The 18,911-nt window shown below is 34.5% G+C and overlaps 1 protein-coding gene across 7 annotated transcripts in view; it reads right to left on the bottom strand.

The window, feature by feature from the left end:
• DPP10 (dipeptidyl peptidase like 10) overlaps positions 1 to 18,911 on the bottom strand; it is a 691,476-nt gene that overhangs the window by 84,694 nt on the left and 587,871 nt on the right. For all 7 annotated transcript variants that reach the window (XM_073884902.1, XM_073884889.1, XM_025857215.2 and 4 more), the window contains 2 exons: positions 8,955 to 9,078; positions 878 to 916 (listed from right to left, as the gene is read on the bottom strand). In XM_073884902.1, coding sequence (XP_073741003.1) covers positions 878 to 916; positions 8,955 to 9,078 — 163 coding nt within the window. The remainder of the gene's footprint in view (positions 1 to 877; positions 917 to 8,954; positions 9,079 to 18,911) is intronic.

The raw sequence follows: 18,911 nt of genomic DNA, 5'->3' as shown, positions 1-18,911 counted from the left end.
AAACCATAGATGTGTATGACACTTTAGAAGAGAATATTAAATAAAAGATTGCTGTAAAGAACAAAACAAATCGGGGCGCCTGGGTGGCTCAGTTGCTAAGCGTCTGCCTTCGGCTCAGGTCATGATCCCAGGGTCCTGGGATCGAACCCCGCATTGGGCTCCCTGCTCAGTGGGGAGTCTGCTTCTCCCTCTCCCACCCCCCTCATTGTGTCTCCTTTCTCGCTGTCTCTCTCTCTCTAATAAATAAATAATCTTAAAAAAACAAAACAAATCAAAAGCAAACCAAACATAACTCTTCCCTTTGCAAAAAATAGTGATGGAGTTAGTAGTAAAATGGGTTCAGCCATATTCAGATAATCTACTTGTGTTTCCTTCTGAAATGTCCAGTATGAGACCATGTTGTGGAGACATTTGGTAGTTATTCTATCGTTATCTGGATTCCAGCCTCATTTATATCATAAACTAGCACCATCAGGACCTAGGATACATCTAAGGAAAGAAGCATTCATCTAAATAATCTATGTGGAGGTTTTGTCAGTTTTCTGGGCAATTTGAGCAATGCTGATGGTTTCCAACTTTAATGGGTCTCAACTTTTTCCTCTTTTCATCTACACAAAAGTTTACTTACATGAATGATCCTAAAAATGGATCCTAGTAGTTATTCTGCAACTTATACTCTATAGAAAACAAAAGTAGCCTTTTTATAAATGATGTCATAGAAAAGACAAGTCATAAATATTTTAATGGAAAAGTCTCAGTCTAACATAGCAAAGCCTAAAGTCATAATACTGAGATAACTTTTGAGAGAAGGTTCTCATATAGCAAACAATGAGCACAATGGCCAGAATGTGACCTAAAGCAACCGCCTATGCCATACCTGTTTGGAGAGCCATGTATCTGATGTCATCTCATATTTCTGAAAAGAAACAAGGAACTCCATGAAGCTTCTAAACATCAAAATGAGCATGCATCAATTTAACTTTTTTTACACATAGTCCTTTAGGCATTTTTTTTCCCCTCTCTTCAACTGGTGAAATACCATGAGACATCCCATTGTCATTACTGATTTCAACTGAATGAGTAAATACAGAACTGGGATTAAATGATAATTTAATTATAAAATCTTTCCTTTGGTGAACTCCTTTAGAATTCCCAGTAGTATCACCAGGGATAGAAAATCATTTTCCAGTGCTGTTTGATTACCTCATTCAAACTGTTTTGAACCACTAGGCACTGTCTCTTTTCACCTCTAGGCATCATTGGGAAACAAAATTATTAAGTCCTTCAAAAGAACTGGGCAAACAGCCAGGAATAAAATGAAAAGGTAGATGTTCTTTCAACATTCAATCCACTCTCCATCATAGTCATATTCTTTTCTTCAGGAAAAACAGTTAAACATTTGAAAGGACAAAATTTTATGTTCCATTAATCTTACAAATGATCAGAACCAAGATCATATTTAACAAAGCAAAATGAGATTAATTTAATCTCAAGTTAAATATGTATAGATACAATAAATTTTACTAGTACTGTTTACATATAGGAACTTGCAAAAATCTTGTACTTTAAAAAATGAGTCTATAATAAAAATATTTAAATGAAAACTAAATCACTATATTGCAAATTTTATCTATATGCGGAGATATTAATTTCAAATTGTTATTAATTATTTATAGTTAAATAATTTTTTTTTTACCAGTTTCCTCTTTTAAAGCCATATTAATACATTGTAATCAAACACTTTCTCTTTTCAGGGCCTGTTTTTATTTTTGTTTATTTCACTAGATTTTGCTACATATAGATATAAAGGAAACATCTAACTAAATTGTTCCTTGATTTTCTATTTGCATCTCTGCAATAACCATCCTTCGTTATCTATAAAACACAGACACACGGAAAATATATCAATGCCACTTTTCATTAATATTACTAAGTTTTGTTAGAATCCATGGAAGTCCAAAGTTTCACATGCATTTATTTTCTTATTATTGCAATTATAGTAGAGAGTAAAATCTTTTTTTAAGTCCATACATAGATTAGAAATATACTAGAAATATAACAATATCAATAAGGTCCCAAATCAATAATATGATAGAGTTCCTATATCTATTTTCTACTGAAGCATTTTGATACATTCTTGCCATTACCTATAAAGATTATCATATAGAAAAGATGATTATCATATAGAAAAGATTACTTTTTATTTATGCAATAATGCCATCTACAAATAACAGAATCTCAGTCATCTCTAACTAGAATATATACATGCCAATTTCTAAATAATTTATATCAGCTGAATAAGAAACCATCCAGAATACTTTAACAAATAAATGGTGAAATCCTAGTCAGCCTATCAAAGATGATGAATACAAACTAAATGTAAAGAGCATTAGTCAAATCCAGTAAGTAAATGGCTCACTCATCAACTTTTATCTCCACATCTATGCTCATCACTCCAATCAAAGACAAATTTCTTCCCCCTTTCCCTTTTATATACCATTTAAAAACTATGTTTTAATATTGGAGTACAGTTTGCATATAGTGATATGTACACCTCTAAAGTGTTTTTGATGAGTTTTGACAGATATATTTACATCCCACCAAGATAAAAGATCTTTACACTTCCTGATACCTTTTCTCATGCCCCTTCCCAAAGGTTCGAAAAAGCCAGTCAGTCTTCTGAAATAGTTCCCCATAGATTAGTATTGCCTATTTTCGAAGTTCAGATAATTGAAATTATATATTATGTACTCTTTTGAGTGGGACTTCTTTTACACTGTGTTTTTGAGATGCACGCATATTGCTGGGCATATCAGTATTCCGTCTCTTTTTAAATTGCTGAGAATTCTGTTGTATAGATATGGCCCATTTTATCCATTCCTTGTTAATAGATAATTAGATAGTTTCCAGTTTTTAGCTACTGTAAATAAAGCTTCCCTAAAGATTTTTTTTTTTTTTTTTTTTAGCAAATCCTTGGTGGATACAGGTTTTTTTCTTTTCCAAATATCTAAGAATGGAGTTACTGGAGTATGGAGTATATCTGTATCTATCTATACACACACACACATATATATGTAATATACATTATAATAAATGTTTTTATATGTGTATGTTTAACTTTACTTGAAACTGCAAAATCATTTTTTAAACTAGCTATATCATTTTACACTTCTACTCTTGAAGAATAAGAACTGCAATTTTCTACATCCTCATCAATAATGTCACCTTTGTGTTGTTTTAATTTTGGTCATTCTAATGGTATATAATATTATCTCATTATGATTTAATATGTTTTCCTAATGTCCAATAATGTTGAATACTTTTTCATGCATTTATTACTTCCTTATGCATTTCTGTTCACACGTTTTGCTCTTTTTATTGGATTGTCTTTTCATTATTGAGATGTATATATTTCTTTGTCAGATACCCATTTTGCAAAATATTTTCTTCTAGACTGTGGTTAGCTGTTTCTTAACAGTGCCTTTGATGAGAAATTTCTGATTTTGATGATGTCTAATGTGTTATTTTTTCTTTTATGATTAATGACTTTTTGCCTATTCAATATAGCAAACCTACATCCCATATTTTTATCTAGAAGATTGACACTATCATCTCTTAGATTTAGGACAGCAATTTATCTCAAATTAATTTTAGAACATGGTATATGATAGATGTCAAATACCATAGCATTTTTCATTAGGTTCTTGATTGTTCCAGCACCATTCTTCCCCCTTTGGATTGTCTTGGCACCTCTGTTAAAAATAAATTGATCATATAAATATGGATCTATTTCTGGAAACTCTATTAGTTCAGTTGATCTGTTTGTGTGTCCTTATGCCTCCACTGCAATCTCTCAGTTTCTGTTGCTTTCTAGTTATTCTTGAAATCCAGTAGTGCAACTTCTCCAACAGTTTTTTGCTTTTTTACAAGGTTGTTTAGGTCATCAGGTTTTTTGCATTTCCATAAATATTTAGAATCTGCTTGTCTGTTTCTACCAGAAATTCCCAGTTCTTCTGGGAATTCATGTTGTAGTGAAACTACGGTTAGTTCACTTTGAGTAGAATGCCATCTATAATATTCAGTCTTTCAATTCTAGCATGTGGTACAGCTTCTATTTATTCAGGTCTTCCTTAATGTGTTTCAAAAATGTTGTAGTTTTCAATATGGGGATTTTGCACACTATTTGTTAAAATTTATCCTTATGTATTTAATGTTTTAAAAATTTTAGTGGCATTTTTATTTTCCATTCTAATATGAGTACGTAGAAACACATTTTGTTGTTTCTCAATTCCTTATTTTGAAAAAACTGCAAACTTACAGAGAAGTTAAAAGACTCGTTCAAGAAACATCTGCATATCCTTTAAACATATTCCTCATTTATTTATATTTTGTTCCATTTGCTTTATTATTATATCTCTCAGCAGTTTCTAAACTATTTGAAAGAAAAGCAAAAGTATGTTTTTTTCAAAATCAATTAAAAGTTGTTAGAGATATACTTTTTTTCTAAATAATTTATAGAAATTTTGAGGCATTATATCCATCTACCCCTAAATAATTCATTAAGCATTTCTTAAGAAAATTACAGTATCCTGCATACTTACATGTTTTTTACAGTAAAATGATCAAAATCAGGAAGCCAAACAATTTAAGTTGGTACACTGACTTGTGAATTGTGACCCATTCTAGGTGTGTTTTGTTTTGTTTTGTTTGTAGATTTCTTACTTTTTATTTATGCAATAATGCCATCTACAAATAAAGAGAATTTTATTTTTTCCTTACCAATCATCATGATATTTATTCCTTGCCAAGTTATTCTGGTTGGAGTCTCTAATAAAGTTTCCACACCACAGTGAGAATGTATATCCTTACCTTATTGCTGATATTAAGGTAAGTAAGGAAAGTATTTTACCATAGAGTATATCTTTGAGGTATTTTGTGGGTATCCCTTATCAAATTAAGGATATTTTTTCTATTTATTTATGTTGAAAGTGAATGAATGTTAAGTTTTGTCAACTGCTTTTTTTTTTCATCTACTGAGATACTTGTTTTTCTTTTTTTTTCTGTTAAAATAATGAATTACATTGATTGGCTTTCAATATTAAACCAATCATAAATTACCAAAATAAACACCATTTAGTCACAATGTACTATTCTCTATTTTGTCACAGATGATATATTAATATGTTTAAGGAATTTTTTGTATACATGTTCATAAGATGTATCAGTCTAAATTGTTCTCATAATGTCCATGCCTAGTTTCGGTAATAGGATTATGCTATGCTTATAAGATGAACTGAAAAATTTCCTTCTCCACTTTCTGGAAATTGTAGTAATGGTAGAATTTATTCCCTTTTTTTCCAGTTTTATTGAGATATAATTGACATATAACATTGTATAAATTTAGGGCATACATCATAATGATTTGATACACGTATATGTTATAAAGTAATTACTGCAAGTTTAGTTAACATCCATTACCCCATGTAACTACATTTTTTTTCCTTATGATGGGAACTTTTACTCTCTTAGCAATTTTCAAATATACAATGAAGTATTGTTAACTATAGTCATCATGTTGTGCATTACATCCCCAGAAATTATTTATCTTGTAACTGGAAGTTTGTACCGTTTAACCACCTTCACCCAATTTCCCCACCCTCACCCTCACCTCTCGCAAACACAAGTCTAATCTCTTTTTCTGTTTTAATTTATTATTCCACATATAAGTGAGATCATACAGTATTTGTCTTTCTCCATCTGACTTACTTCACTCAGAATAAATGCCCTCAAGGTTCCTCCCCTGTTGTCACAAATAACAGGATTTCTTTCTTTTTTATGGCTGAATATTATTCATGTGTGTGTGTGTGTGTGTGTGTGTGTGTGTGTGTGTGTGTGTGTGACATTTTCTTTACCCATCCATCCACTGATAGACACTTGTTTTGTTTTGTTTTGTTTCCCCCCTGTCCTGGCCATTATAAATAATGTGCAATGAACATGGGCTTGCAAATATATTTTGGGCGAGTGATTTCATTTCCTTCAGATACATACCCAGAATTTGAATTGCTGGATCATATGGAAGTTTTATTTTTAATTTTTTGAGGATCTGCCATACTGTTTTCCATAATGACTGTACCAATATGCATTCCTACCACAGGGCACAGGGTTCCCTTTTCTCCACTTCCTCACCAGCAATTACCTCTGGTCTTTTTTTATACTAGCCATTCTAACAGGCATGAGGTGCTAATTCATTGTGATTTCGATTTGCATTTCCCTACTGATTAGTGATGTTGAGCAACTTTTCATATACCGTTGTCTATCTGATTATCTTTTCTGGAAAAATGTCTATTCAGGTCCTTTGCCCATTTTTAAATTAGATTATTGGGGGTTTTGTTTGTTTTGTTCATTTTTGTTTTATTTTGCTATTGAGTTGAAGGAGATTTTTAAATATATTTTAGGTATTAACCCCTTATCAGATATATGATTTGCAAGCATGTTCTTCCGTTCCACAGGTTAGCTTTTCATTTTGTTGACTGTTTCTTTTACTGTGCACAAGCCTTTTAGTTTGACAGTTTTGATTTACTTATCCATTGACTTTTAAAAAAATAAAAACTAGAAGATATTTTTATTTTATTTTACTCATATATTTGTCATTTGGGGCATCTTTCTTTCCTTCATTTAGATTTGAGATTTCATCTGATGCTATTTCTTTCAGACTGAATAACTTCATTTCATGTTATTTATGCAGATCTACTTGTGATGAATTATCTCAGCTCTTATTTATCTGAATATGTCTGTCTTCATTTTTGAAAGATACTTTCATAGGATATAGACTTCTCATTTACACTGTTTTTCTTCCAGTCTTTTAAAAATGTATTCCACTGCTTTCTGGCTTCTATCATTTCAGATGAGAGAGAGGTAGTAATTTTCGTCATTCTGTTCCCCCATATGTAGTATGTCTTTCTTTCAAGCTGTTTTAAAATTTTTCTCTTAATCTTTGGTTTGCAATAATTTGAATATTATGTGCCTACTTATTTTGTTTTTATCCTTTTTGTTCTATGCTAACTTAGACATATGGGTTATTGGTTTTTCTTCAAATTTGGGATATTTTAAGTCATTATTCTTTTTTTTTTTCTGCCCCAGTATCTCAAACCTTGCCTTCCGTGTGTATTACATCCCACATATACAACAGCTCAAATTATTCCGTATGTCACTAAGGCTTTGTTCATTTTTTTCCAGTCTTTTTTTCCCTCAGCACTTCAGTTTGGAGTGTGTTTATTTCCCTGACTACAACAATGTCCAATTTGTATTTAACCTCTCCAGATAATTTTTCATTTCAGATACTGTTCTTTTAGTTTCTGAAATTCCATTGTTCTGTATTTTATAGTTTGTTTCTCTACTGAAATATCTCATCTATTTATTAATTAGGGCCTCCCTTTAATTTGCTAAATATCTTTCAAACAGCTTTAAAAAATCTGTATCGGTTAATTCTAATATCTCTATTCTGTGTAAGTCTGCTCTTATAGCTATTTTTAGGGGGAGGTAGGCAGGTTACATTTTCGATATTCCTACATATATAGTATGTTTTGATTGTGTAATTGATATTTTAAATTTTAATTCTCCATTTCAAAGAGTAAACTTTGTTCTAGGAAGACAGCTAATTTATAGGCATGCACTTGATCCTTTCCAGCTTTGATATAAAGGTTTATTTTAAGGAGTATAGAACAGCCTTATTTCTAATGCATTTTTCTTTCTGGACTGTGAGTTGAATGCAAAGGGTTTTCAACGAGAGCTCTCCAATTTTGCTGTTCAGCACTCCAAAGTCTCCAAGCATTGTGCAACCTGCAGATTCTCTATTTGCTTCTCTCTCATACAAGACATGAAGCATGTCTTGTACTTGCACAGTTAAGCATTGAGCCAAAGTCTTAAGAGGTCCTTTACATAGATTGCCGGAGCTCTTCTCTCTATAGCTCCAAATCTTGTGGTACTAGTTCACTTGCAAATTTCAGCCACCACAATAGCCTCAAACTGATTCTCCCTGCCTACGTGGATCAGTTGATACCACTGTGCTTTTCTAGGGCTCCATTAGCTTGCACTGAGGTCTCAGTGTGTCCCCTACAGGAAGCTAGGGTTCTCTTATATATTTACATTATTTCACTTTTTATGTCCTGATCCTGCTATTGTCCAATATCTGAGAATAGAGGTTTAATTCATTTTGTAGAGTTTTAAAGTTGACTACAGCAGAGATGCTAGGCTGGCAACATTTACTCCATCCTATCCAGAAACAGAAGTTTGAAAATTCTGTTGTTAAACAATTGGGAATACTTTACTAAGTACCAATACAGGCATATACACTATAACAATTTAAACTGGTTACAGTATACCCTCTGTTAAGAACTTTAATAATTACACATACAAGATTTATTGCAGAGCTTATAAAAACTGATTATAGAAATAGAAATACAACCTGCTTCCAAAACACAATGGTTCAAGGACCAGTGGGTTTTTTTTTTTTTTTTACTCCTCTTATTTAATTTAAAAACAGACACTGTCCATTATTTTAGAAGACTAATGTGAACTACCAAAAAAAAAAAAATGGAATTTTCGGAACATGTTTGAAGAAGACAGGAAAAACATTCTACATTCTCAAGGTAATCAAACTCAAAATATGGAGAGAAAGACATATTTCAGAATTAAACTAATGTGGCTTAGACTCCCCTTCATACAAGAATTCATTTTTTTACAGTTTGGTTTGTTCTCTTGTGCTTATCCATATTTCTCACTTCGAAGTTTGGATGATCTATGGATTAAACTATATACTTCTAATAGAATGACTCTTTCCCAACTACCTCTGGAAGTTAAATATTGGTCTTTGTACAATGGATTGCCTGATATCCCTTTGAGAGTAGCATAAAGTGCTTCATTTTAAGCATAAGAGAAAAGTGCATTATACTCACTCTACTGCAAGCGCCAGTGGTAGTCTGACAGACCGTGAGGATGGAGATGTTCTGAGGCCGGTTTAACCATCTGACCACCGTCTTGGTATTGCTTACCCATTTAACCATGGTGATATAATATTCTCTAGTTTGGAAACAAAAAATAATTTACATTTAGAGCCAGAGAACCTGTATAGTACCAATAATATACACTTGTCATTTCATATGCAAGGATAAATGAAACACTACAAGGATGCCATATCATATTAATTTCTATTTATGTATAAGTACACATCTGCTATTCTGAATAATCACATATATAAATACAAATGTGTGTATATGTATATAAACACGTGTACATATACATACACATACAAATGTACCAAGAATTTAAGAATAAATCTGAAAGTGAATAATATCCCAGAAAGGAAATCTTCAGAAAAATAAAAATAATCAAGATGATACACATTTATGATTTTTTTAAACTGTCTATTGATTAGCACTAACGTGCGCAATCAGCATACATTTTTAAGCTATATTCTATTTTTGTAAAAAATACAATCACTAATCAATTAAAAGGCACAACTTATTCTTCACTTAATAATTATTTCTTATGCATGATCTCCATGTTATTTCACTTTATCCTGGGGACTTTACCATGACAGAGCAATTAGTTTTTATTTATTTATTTTTGTGTGTGTGGTCTTTCTCAATTGTGAGCCAAGGGCCAGTCCCAATCCTATTCATTATACACACACACACACAGACACACACATATACATATATATTAATTTTTAAAATCTTTATTTGAAACAGTTTAAAACAAAGAAGGAATTAAAATGAAAGAGATGAGGGACTACTGAATTTTCAGTATAGTGAGAATGCTAATTACTAGAGCCTATGATGTTCTCAAGGCTATTTCTAGATTGGGAAAGCTTTTATTTTTCCTACAGTTAGTTTATATTTCTTTCATTGTAGAGTCTGTGATTGGAAATTTACATACTATATCAAAAAACCCTCAACCCACACAGACAAAATGCAGTGGTCAATACTGATTCAATTTATGATAAAAAGAAAAAAAAAAACTTTCCAACAAATTTGCCCAGTTTCAGAACAGATGAGATGATTTAAAGTGCCATCTGTGAGCACTGTCTTAAAATTAATCCACGCAGGGGCTCCTGGGTGTCTCAGTCAGTTAAGTGTCCAACTCTTGGTGGTGATCTCATGGGTTGTGAGATCAAGAACCATTTCAGGCTCCACACTAAGTGGGGAGTCTGCTTGAAGATTCTCCCCCCCCCAAAATAAATAAATAAATCTTTAAAAAAAGCACCAGTTTTTATGTGACTTAGAAAAAAATCATGTATGGGGAGAAAAGCTTTGTGATACAAATCACCTGTCCTTAGACACATGTGGGTTAGACATCTAGCTACATGAATCTTACATTTCTAACATTTCTGAATAGCTACTGCTTCCTCCAGAAAACCAGTTAGCCCATCAAAGTGAAGATGTCAGCAGAAGGGCAAGCAAAACATAGCATACAGTGAAACCTGCCATATTTTCTTCAACAATCTCTTCAAAACATCAGACAACTTTCAAAACCAGCTAAGTCTCACTTCAAAATGCCAAGAAACTCAGGGAAATCATAACATAAAGTTCCCTAAATAGTTAACAAAGACAACTTTGAATCACTTGTGCAACTGGTTTAGGATTAATCTTTGGCCAAATGAGTGGCCCTTGTGATTCTTCAAAGAATGATAATCTGTTCATTTTTACTGTGTTTTTGTTTAAACTGATTTATTTTGCATGCATTATCATGTTCAGCAGTATGAATATTAAAAAGGGGAAATATAGATATTAACCTTCAATGGATTTCTCTAGAGAATTTAGCAGGGAGGAAAATGATAATGGATACTATAATCAGGAAAAAAAAATGCTGAATTCTGACAATATATAATTCCAATTAATTGGTGTAAATGTTGTTTAGAATTGAAGTAAAAAATAATTTGGTTATTGTAAACAACTCACCAAAGACTGCAAAATCAAGTTTATATTTATAGAAAATTCTAGATAGAACTGGTATATATAAATTTTCAAACCCAATCAGGAATGTGTTAGTTAGCTAAAGTGAGTAATATTACATATTGTGTCAAATGAGATGACAACCAAAATGAATAATTTTTAAAATAAATAACAACTGCAATAACAAAACATAATTTAAATATTCATCTTGAGTGTTTTCACTTTCAAAGTAGCCCTCAAGTGTAATGTTGCAAGAACATCTTCTTCATAATGTCTTCACAAACACTGACACATATTTATTATCTATAATGGAAAATCTTGACTAAAAGGATTTCATATTAGAAAAGCAACTAAAATTCAACCAATGCAAATCTGGTGAATAAGTGATTTTTTTAAGGGGAACACTAATTTAGGTGTAAAATTAAGTTAAAATAATTAATTCATAGTTAACACCACTTATCCTTCTCTTTGATTAAATAATGTGATTATTTTATGTGTTTGTATATAATGTATCTAATGCCTATAAGCAGAATTTAGCGTGATGTGCAGTATCTTAGTATAGACCTTATTTATAATCTGAAAGATAAGAGTTGTCCCCAAAATTGAATTTATAAGGTTTTTCAGGGATAACTTCAAGCCACTGAAATTTCCATGATAAAGTGTTGGGATTATCTAAAATGAAAGTTAAAATAGAGCTTGACACACAGGAAGTAAGACACATCCTGCCTGTATTCTTTCTTTCCTTGTTCCAAGATCCTAGGTTCAACTCTCCTTAGTTTGCTCATAAGTAATCAGGCTTCCTCTGAATGAGGGATTAGGGAAGGGCCCTTACCTGGAAATCACACTCCTTGGGCTGCCTGCTGCTGATGTGGCTGTCCTCCTGGAACTCCATTTCATGAACACTTTAGATCTGGTGTCCCACGACCAGTGACTAGCAGAACTGTCCCCTCAACTGGCTTTCCTGCTTGTTCCTAGTCTCCATGGCTCTGGATTACCCAGGAAATCCACAAGGAGCTCATCCTCTTGAGCCACAGAGACACAGACAAGCGGGTTAGAGGGACTGCACTCAAGTCAAGAAAGACTTTGTATCGGGTGGGCAGTCTGGCACAAAAGGTCTAATTGTTCACAAGGGTATGTGGAATGGAGGACCCAGCATCATCAGCAGACAGGTACTGTTAGAAGTCACACCTGTGTTTTCACTGGCTTTCTGTCCAATCACTACTCTGTGTTCACAACATAATCTTTGTATACATATAGTTGCACCGAGCTCACTCTCTTCCAGATAATCCAGGATCTCTACCCATAACTGTACTGTAAAGGCATGCATGACCAACTCATAGCTAGTGATCTGCAAAGACCTTTGTTAATAACCATGAATTACTTAAGAAGGGTCATTTAGGACATTTCCATGAACACAAAAAATTTCTTAATTTGATTTGTTTTGTAAGACACAAATATACCTTGGCAGAAAAAAAAAAAAGATGTAGACAAGGCATACTTCAATGATACAGAAAGAAAATCATGGTGCTATCAAGCCCAGGTGACAGGTAATATGACAATGCCACTTCAGTGATACATGCTAAGAATAATGCGTCACAAAGGGTGGGTGACTGAAGAAAGATTTCAAATAAAATAATGTCAAAGACACAGAGTAAGAAGAAACCAAAGACAAAATGCTACCTTAACCCTTCAGCCTGGAGATATCTGAATACAAAGGACAATCACTTCCTTAAAACAATGTGACAAAAGCCAACCTGTGGAAAAATCTACATGACTCATTACTATAAAAAATCATTCCAACAGGGGGTGCCTGGGTGGCTCAGTCAGTTAAGCTTCTGACTCTTGATTTCGGTTCAGGTCGTAATTTCAGGGTCATGAGATGACATTTTATAAAAATTTATGAAATGTTCCTTCCCCTTAAGATGAGATGAATCATCAAACTCCCATATGGATCTGGAAAGTTCATGAAGCGGCATTATCTGAGTTCCTACTGTGCTACATACTGAAGAATCCAAACAGACAATAATTAAATAAAGATAAGAGTACAAGCTGAATTCCTATTGAAGAAAAGTTGTATTCATGATCTGAATTTGTTGATAAAGGATCTTTAGCTAAATCACAAATATATTTCTTGAAAAAATGAAGGGGTGTGGGGGAAAGAAAATGGAAAAGAAATTATGTCTTTCTCCAAGTTATGGTATCCTTTAATTTTTTTTAAATTTTTTTATTGTTATGTAAATCACCATACATTACATGATTAGTTTTTGATGTAGTGTTCCATGATTCATTGTTTGTGCGTAACACCCAGTGGTCCATACAGAACGTGCCCTCTTTAATACCCATCACCAGGCTAACCCATCCTCCCACCCCCCTCCCCTCTAGAACCCTCAGTTTGTTTTGCAGAGTCCATCGTCTCTCATGGTTCATGTCCCCCTGCGATTTGCCCCTGTTCATTCTTCCCATCGTGCCATCTTTTTTTTCTTAACATATATTGCATTATTTGTTTCAGAGGTACAGATCTGTGATTCAACAGTCTTGCACAATTCACAGCACTCACCATAGCACATACCCTCCCCCGTGTCTATCACCCAGCCACCCCATCCCTCCCACCCCCATCCCAATCCCCCCAGTTTGTTTTCTGAGATTAAGAATTCCTCATTATCAGTGCAGTCATATGATACATGTCTTTCTACGATTGACTTATTTTGCTCAGCATAAGACACTCCAGTTCCATCCACGTCGTTGCAAATGGCAAGATCTCATTCCTTTTGATGGCTGCATAATATTCCATTGTGTGTGTGTGTGTGTGTGTGTGTGTGTGTGTGTGTGTGTGTGTGTGTGTGTGTGTATACCACCTCTTCTTTATCCATTCATCTGTCGATGGACATCTTAGCTCTTTCCACAGTTTGACTATTGTGGACATTGCTGCTATAAACATCGGACTGTACGTACCCCTTCAGATCACTACATTTGTATCTTTGGGGTAAATACCCAGTAGTGCAATTGCTGGATTGTATGGAAGCTCTGTTTTCAACTGTTTTTGGAACGTCCATACTGTTTTCCACAGTGGTTGCACCAGCTTGCATTCCCACCAACAGTGTAGGAGGGTTCCCCTTTCTCCGCATCCCCGCCAACATCTGTCGTTTGCTGACTTCTTAATTTTAGCCATTCTGACTGGTGTGAGGAGATATCTCATTGATGTTTTGATTTGGATTTCGCTGATGCCGAGTGATGGTGAGCACTTTTTCATGTGTCTGTTGGCCATTTGGATGTCTTCTTTGGAAAAATGTCTGTTCATGTCTTCTGCCCATTTCTTGATTGGATCATTTATTCGTTGGGTGTTGAGTTTTAGAAGTTCTTTATAATTTTGGATACTAGCCCTTTATCTGATATGTCATTTGCAAATATCTTCTGCCATTCTGTCGGTTGCCTTTTGGTTTTGTTGACTGTTTCTTTTGCTGTGCAAAAGCTTTTTAACTTGAAGAAGTCCCAATAGTTCATTTTTGCCCTTGCTTCCCTTGGCGATGTTTCTAGGAAGAAGTTGCAGTGGCTGAGGTCGAAGAGGTTGCTGCCTGTGTTCTCCTTCAGGATTTTGATGGACTCCTGTCTCACATTTAGGTCTTTCAACCATTTTGAGTCTGTTTTTGTGTGTGGTGAAAGGAAGTGGTCCAATTTCATTCTTCTGCATGTGGCTGTCCAGTTTTCCCAACACCATTTGTCTTTTTTCCATTGGACATTCTTTCCTGCTTTGTCAAAGATGAGTTGACCATAGAGTTGAGGGTCCATTTCTGGGCTCTCTATTCTGTTCCACTGATCTATGTGTCTGTTTTTGTGCCAGTACCATACTGTCTTGAGGATGACAGCTTTGTAATAGAGGTGGAAGTCCGGAATTGTGATGCCTCCAGCTTTGCTTTTCCTTTTCAACATTCCTCTGGCTATTCGAGGTCTTTTCTGGTTCCATACAAATTTTAGGATTGGTTGTTCCATTTCTTTGCAAAAGTGGATGTTATTTTGATGGGGATTGCATTGAATGGGTAGACTGCTCTAGGTAGCATTGAGATCTTCACAATATTTGTTCTTCCAATCCATGAGCATGGAATATTTTTCCATTTCTTTTTGTCTTCCTCAATTTCTTTCATGAGTATTTTATATTTTTCTGAGTACAGATTCTTTGCCTCTTTGATTAGATTTATTCCTAGGTATCTTATGGTTTTGGATGCAATTGTAAATGGGATCGACTCCTTAATTTCTCTTTCATCTGTCTTGTTGTTGGTGTATAGGAATGCCACTGATTTCTGTGCATTGATTTTCTATCCTGCCACTTGACTGAATTCCTGTATGAGTTCTAGCAGTTTTGGGGTGGAGTCTTTTGGGTTTTCCACATAAAGTATCATATCATCTGCCCACAGTGAGAGTTTGACTTCTTCTTTGCCGATTTGGATGCATTTTATTTCTTTTTGTTGTCTGACTGCTGTGGCTAGGACTTCTAATACTATGTTGAATAGCAGTGGTGATAGTGGACATCCCTGCCATGTTCCTGACCTTAGGGGGAAAGCTCTCAGTTTTTCCCCATTGAGAAGGATATTAGCTGTAGGTTTTTCATAGATGGCTTTTATGACATTGAGGTATGTACCCTCTCCCTGTAATCTGAAGAATTTTGATCAAGAAAGGATGCTGTACTTTGTCAAATGCTTTTTCTGCATCTATTGAGAGGATCATATGATTCTTGTTCTTTCTTTTGTTAATGTATTGTATCACGTTGATTGATTTGCGGATGTTGAAGCAACCTTGCAGCCCAGGGATAAATCCCACTTGGTCATGGTGAATAATCCTTCTAAAGTACTGTTGGATCCTATTGGCTAGTATTTTGGTGAGAATTTTTGCATCCATGTTCATCAAGGATATTGGTCTGTAATTCTCCTTTTTGATGGTGTCTTTGGTTTGGGGAATCAAGGTAATGGTGGCCTCATAAAACGAGTTTGGAAGTTTTCTTTCCATTTCTATTTTTTGGAACAGCTTCACAAGTATAGGTATTAATTCTTCTTTAAATCTTTGGTAGAATTCCAGGGGAAGCCATCTGGCCCTGGGCTTTTGTTTGTGGGGAGATTTTTGATGACTGCTTCAATGTCCTTAGTGGGTATAGGTCTATTCAGGTTTCCTATTTCTTCCTGGTTCAGTTTTGGTAGTAGATACATCTCTAGGAATGCATCCATTTCTTCCCTCTTACCTAATTTGCTGGCATAGAGTTGCTCATAATATGTTCTTATAATTGTTTGTATTTTTTTGGTGTTGGTTGTGATCTCTCCTCTTTCATTCATGATTTTGTTGATTTGGGTCATTTCTCTTTTCTTTTTGATCAGTCTGGCCAGGGGTTTATCAATCTTGTTAATTCTTTCAAAGAACCTGCTCCTAGTTTCGTTGATCTGTTCTACTGTTCTTTTGGTTTCTATTTCATTGATTTCTGCTCTGATCTTTATTATTTCTCTTCTCCTGCTGGGTTTAGGCTTTATTTGCTGTTTTTTCTCTAGCTCCGTTAGGTATAGGGTTAGGTTGTGTATTTGAGACCTTTCTTGTTTCTTGAGAAAGGCTTGTATTGCTATATACTTTCCTCTTAGGACTACTTTTGCGGCATCCTAAAGATTTGAAGAGTTGTGTTTTCATTTTCCTTGGTTTCCATGATTTTTTAAAATTCTTCTTTAATTTCCTGGTTGACCCATTCATTCTTTAGTAGGATGCTCTTTAGCCTCCATGGATTTGAGTTCTTTCCGCCTTTCCTCTTCTGATTGAGTTCTAGTTTCAAAGCATTGTGGTCTGAAAATATGCAGGGAACAATCCCAGTCTTTTGTACCAGTTGAGACCTGATTTGTGACCTAGGATGTGATCTATTCTGGAGAATGTTCCATGGGCTCTAGAGAAGAATGTGTATTCAGTTGCATTGGGATGGAATGTTCTGAATATACCTGTGAAGGCCACTTGGTTCAGTGTGTCATTTAAAGTCTTTATTTCCTTGTTGATCTTTTGCTTAGATGATCTGTCCATTTCAGTCAGGGGGGTGTTAAAGTCCCCCACTATTATTGTATTGTTGTCAATGTGTTTCTTTGCTTTTGTTATTAATTGCCTTGTATAATTGGCTGCTCCCATGTTAGGGGCATAAATATTTATAATTGTTAGATCTTCTTGTTGGATAGACCCTTTAAGTAGAATGTAGTGTCCTTCCTCATCTCTTATTAAAGTCTTTGCTTTAAAATCTAATTTGTCTGATATAAGGATTGCCACCCCAGCTTTCTTTTGGTGTCCATTAGAATGGTAAATGGTTTTCCCCACCCTCACTTTCAATCTGGGGGTGTCTTTGGGTCTAAAATGAGTCTCTTGCAGACAGCATTTCGATGGGCCTTGTTTTTAATCCAATCTGATAGCCTGTGTCTTTTGATGGGGCATTTAGCCCATTTACATTCAGGGTAACTACTGAAAGATATGAATTTAGTGCCACTATATTGCCCGTAAGGTGACTGTTACCGTATATTGTCTGTGATCCTTTCTGGCCTATGCTGAGAGCCTATCCTTTAGGCTCTCTCTTTGCTTAGAGGACCCCTTTCAATATTTCTTATAGGGCTGCTTTTGTATTTGCAAATTCCTTTAGTTTTTGTTTGTCCTGGAAGCTTTTTATCTCTCCTTCTATTCTCAATGACAGCCTAGCTGGATACAGTATTCTTGGCTGCATATTTTTCTCATTTAGTGCTCTGAAGATATCATGCCAGTCCTTTCTGGCCTGCCAGGTCTCTGTGGATAGGTCTGCTGCCCATCTAAGGTTTCTACCATTGTAGGTTACAGATCTCTTCTCCCGAGCTACTTTCAGGATTTTCTCTTTGTCTCTGAGATTCGTAAGTTTTACTGTTAGATGTCGGGGTATTGACCTATTTTTATTGATTTTGAGAGGTGTCTCTGTGCCTCCTGGCTTTTGATGCCTGTTTCATTCCCCCAATTAGGGAATTCTCTGCTATAATTTGCTCCAATATACCTTCTGCCCCTCTCTCTCTTTCTTCTTCTTCTGGGATCCCAATTATTCTAATGTTGTTTTGTCTTATGGTATCGCTTATCTCTCGAATACTGCCCTCATGATCCAGTAGTTGTTTATCTCTTTTTCTCACCTTCTTTATTTTCCATCATTTGGTCTTCTATATCACTGATTCTCTCTTCTGCCTCATTTATCCTAGCAGTTAGCACCACCATTTTTGATTGCACCTCATTAATAGCCTTTTTGATTTCGACTTGGTTAGATTTTAGTCCTTTTATTTCTCCAGAAAGGGTTTCTCTAATAACTTCCATGCTTTTTTCAAGCCCAGCTAGTATCTTTAAAATCATGATTCTGAACTCTAGGTCCAACATCGTACTAATGTCCATATTGAGTAGGTCCCTGGCTGTCGGTACTACCTCTTGATCTTTTTGTTCAGGTGATTTTTTCCATCTTGTCATTTTGTACAGAGGAGAACAGATGAATTAGAGAACAAAATGCTAACAGGGTAACAACGTCCCCAGAAAATATACTCTAAACAAATCAGAGAAGCCCTGAAACTGGGGGAAAATAAAGGGTAAGAAAGAAAAAAGAAAAAGGAAAAAGAAAAAGATAAAAAGAATCCAAAACAGAAAAAAAAAAACAAAAAAACAGAATATGATCAAATATGATCAGGCTAGTTCATAGATCAGTGCCACACACTAGATTCTGGGTGTATTTTGGTTTGTTAGAAGAAAGTGCTTCCCAAAATTTTAAAGAAAGAAAAACTTATATATATAAAAAATTAAGGGTTGATACAATGAAGGGATGGAATATGACTGTAAAGATGAAAATTATAAAAATATTTTATAAAAGGAATTGATAAGAAGTTGTTTGAAAAAAGAAAGAAGAGGATTTAAAAGAAAAAGAAAAAAGGGAGAGAATGTGATCAGGCAGGAGACTAGAAC

The sequence above is a fragment of the Callorhinus ursinus genome, unplaced genomic scaffold (assembly GCF_003265705.2).
Source record: "Callorhinus ursinus isolate GAN/ISIS: 27379988/994484 unplaced genomic scaffold, GSC_fseal_2.0 scaffold2, whole genome shotgun sequence".
NCBI classification, from domain to species: domain Eukaryota; kingdom Metazoa; phylum Chordata; class Mammalia; order Carnivora; family Otariidae; genus Callorhinus; species Callorhinus ursinus.
This window is presented reverse-complemented; position numbering and strand designations above follow the sequence as displayed.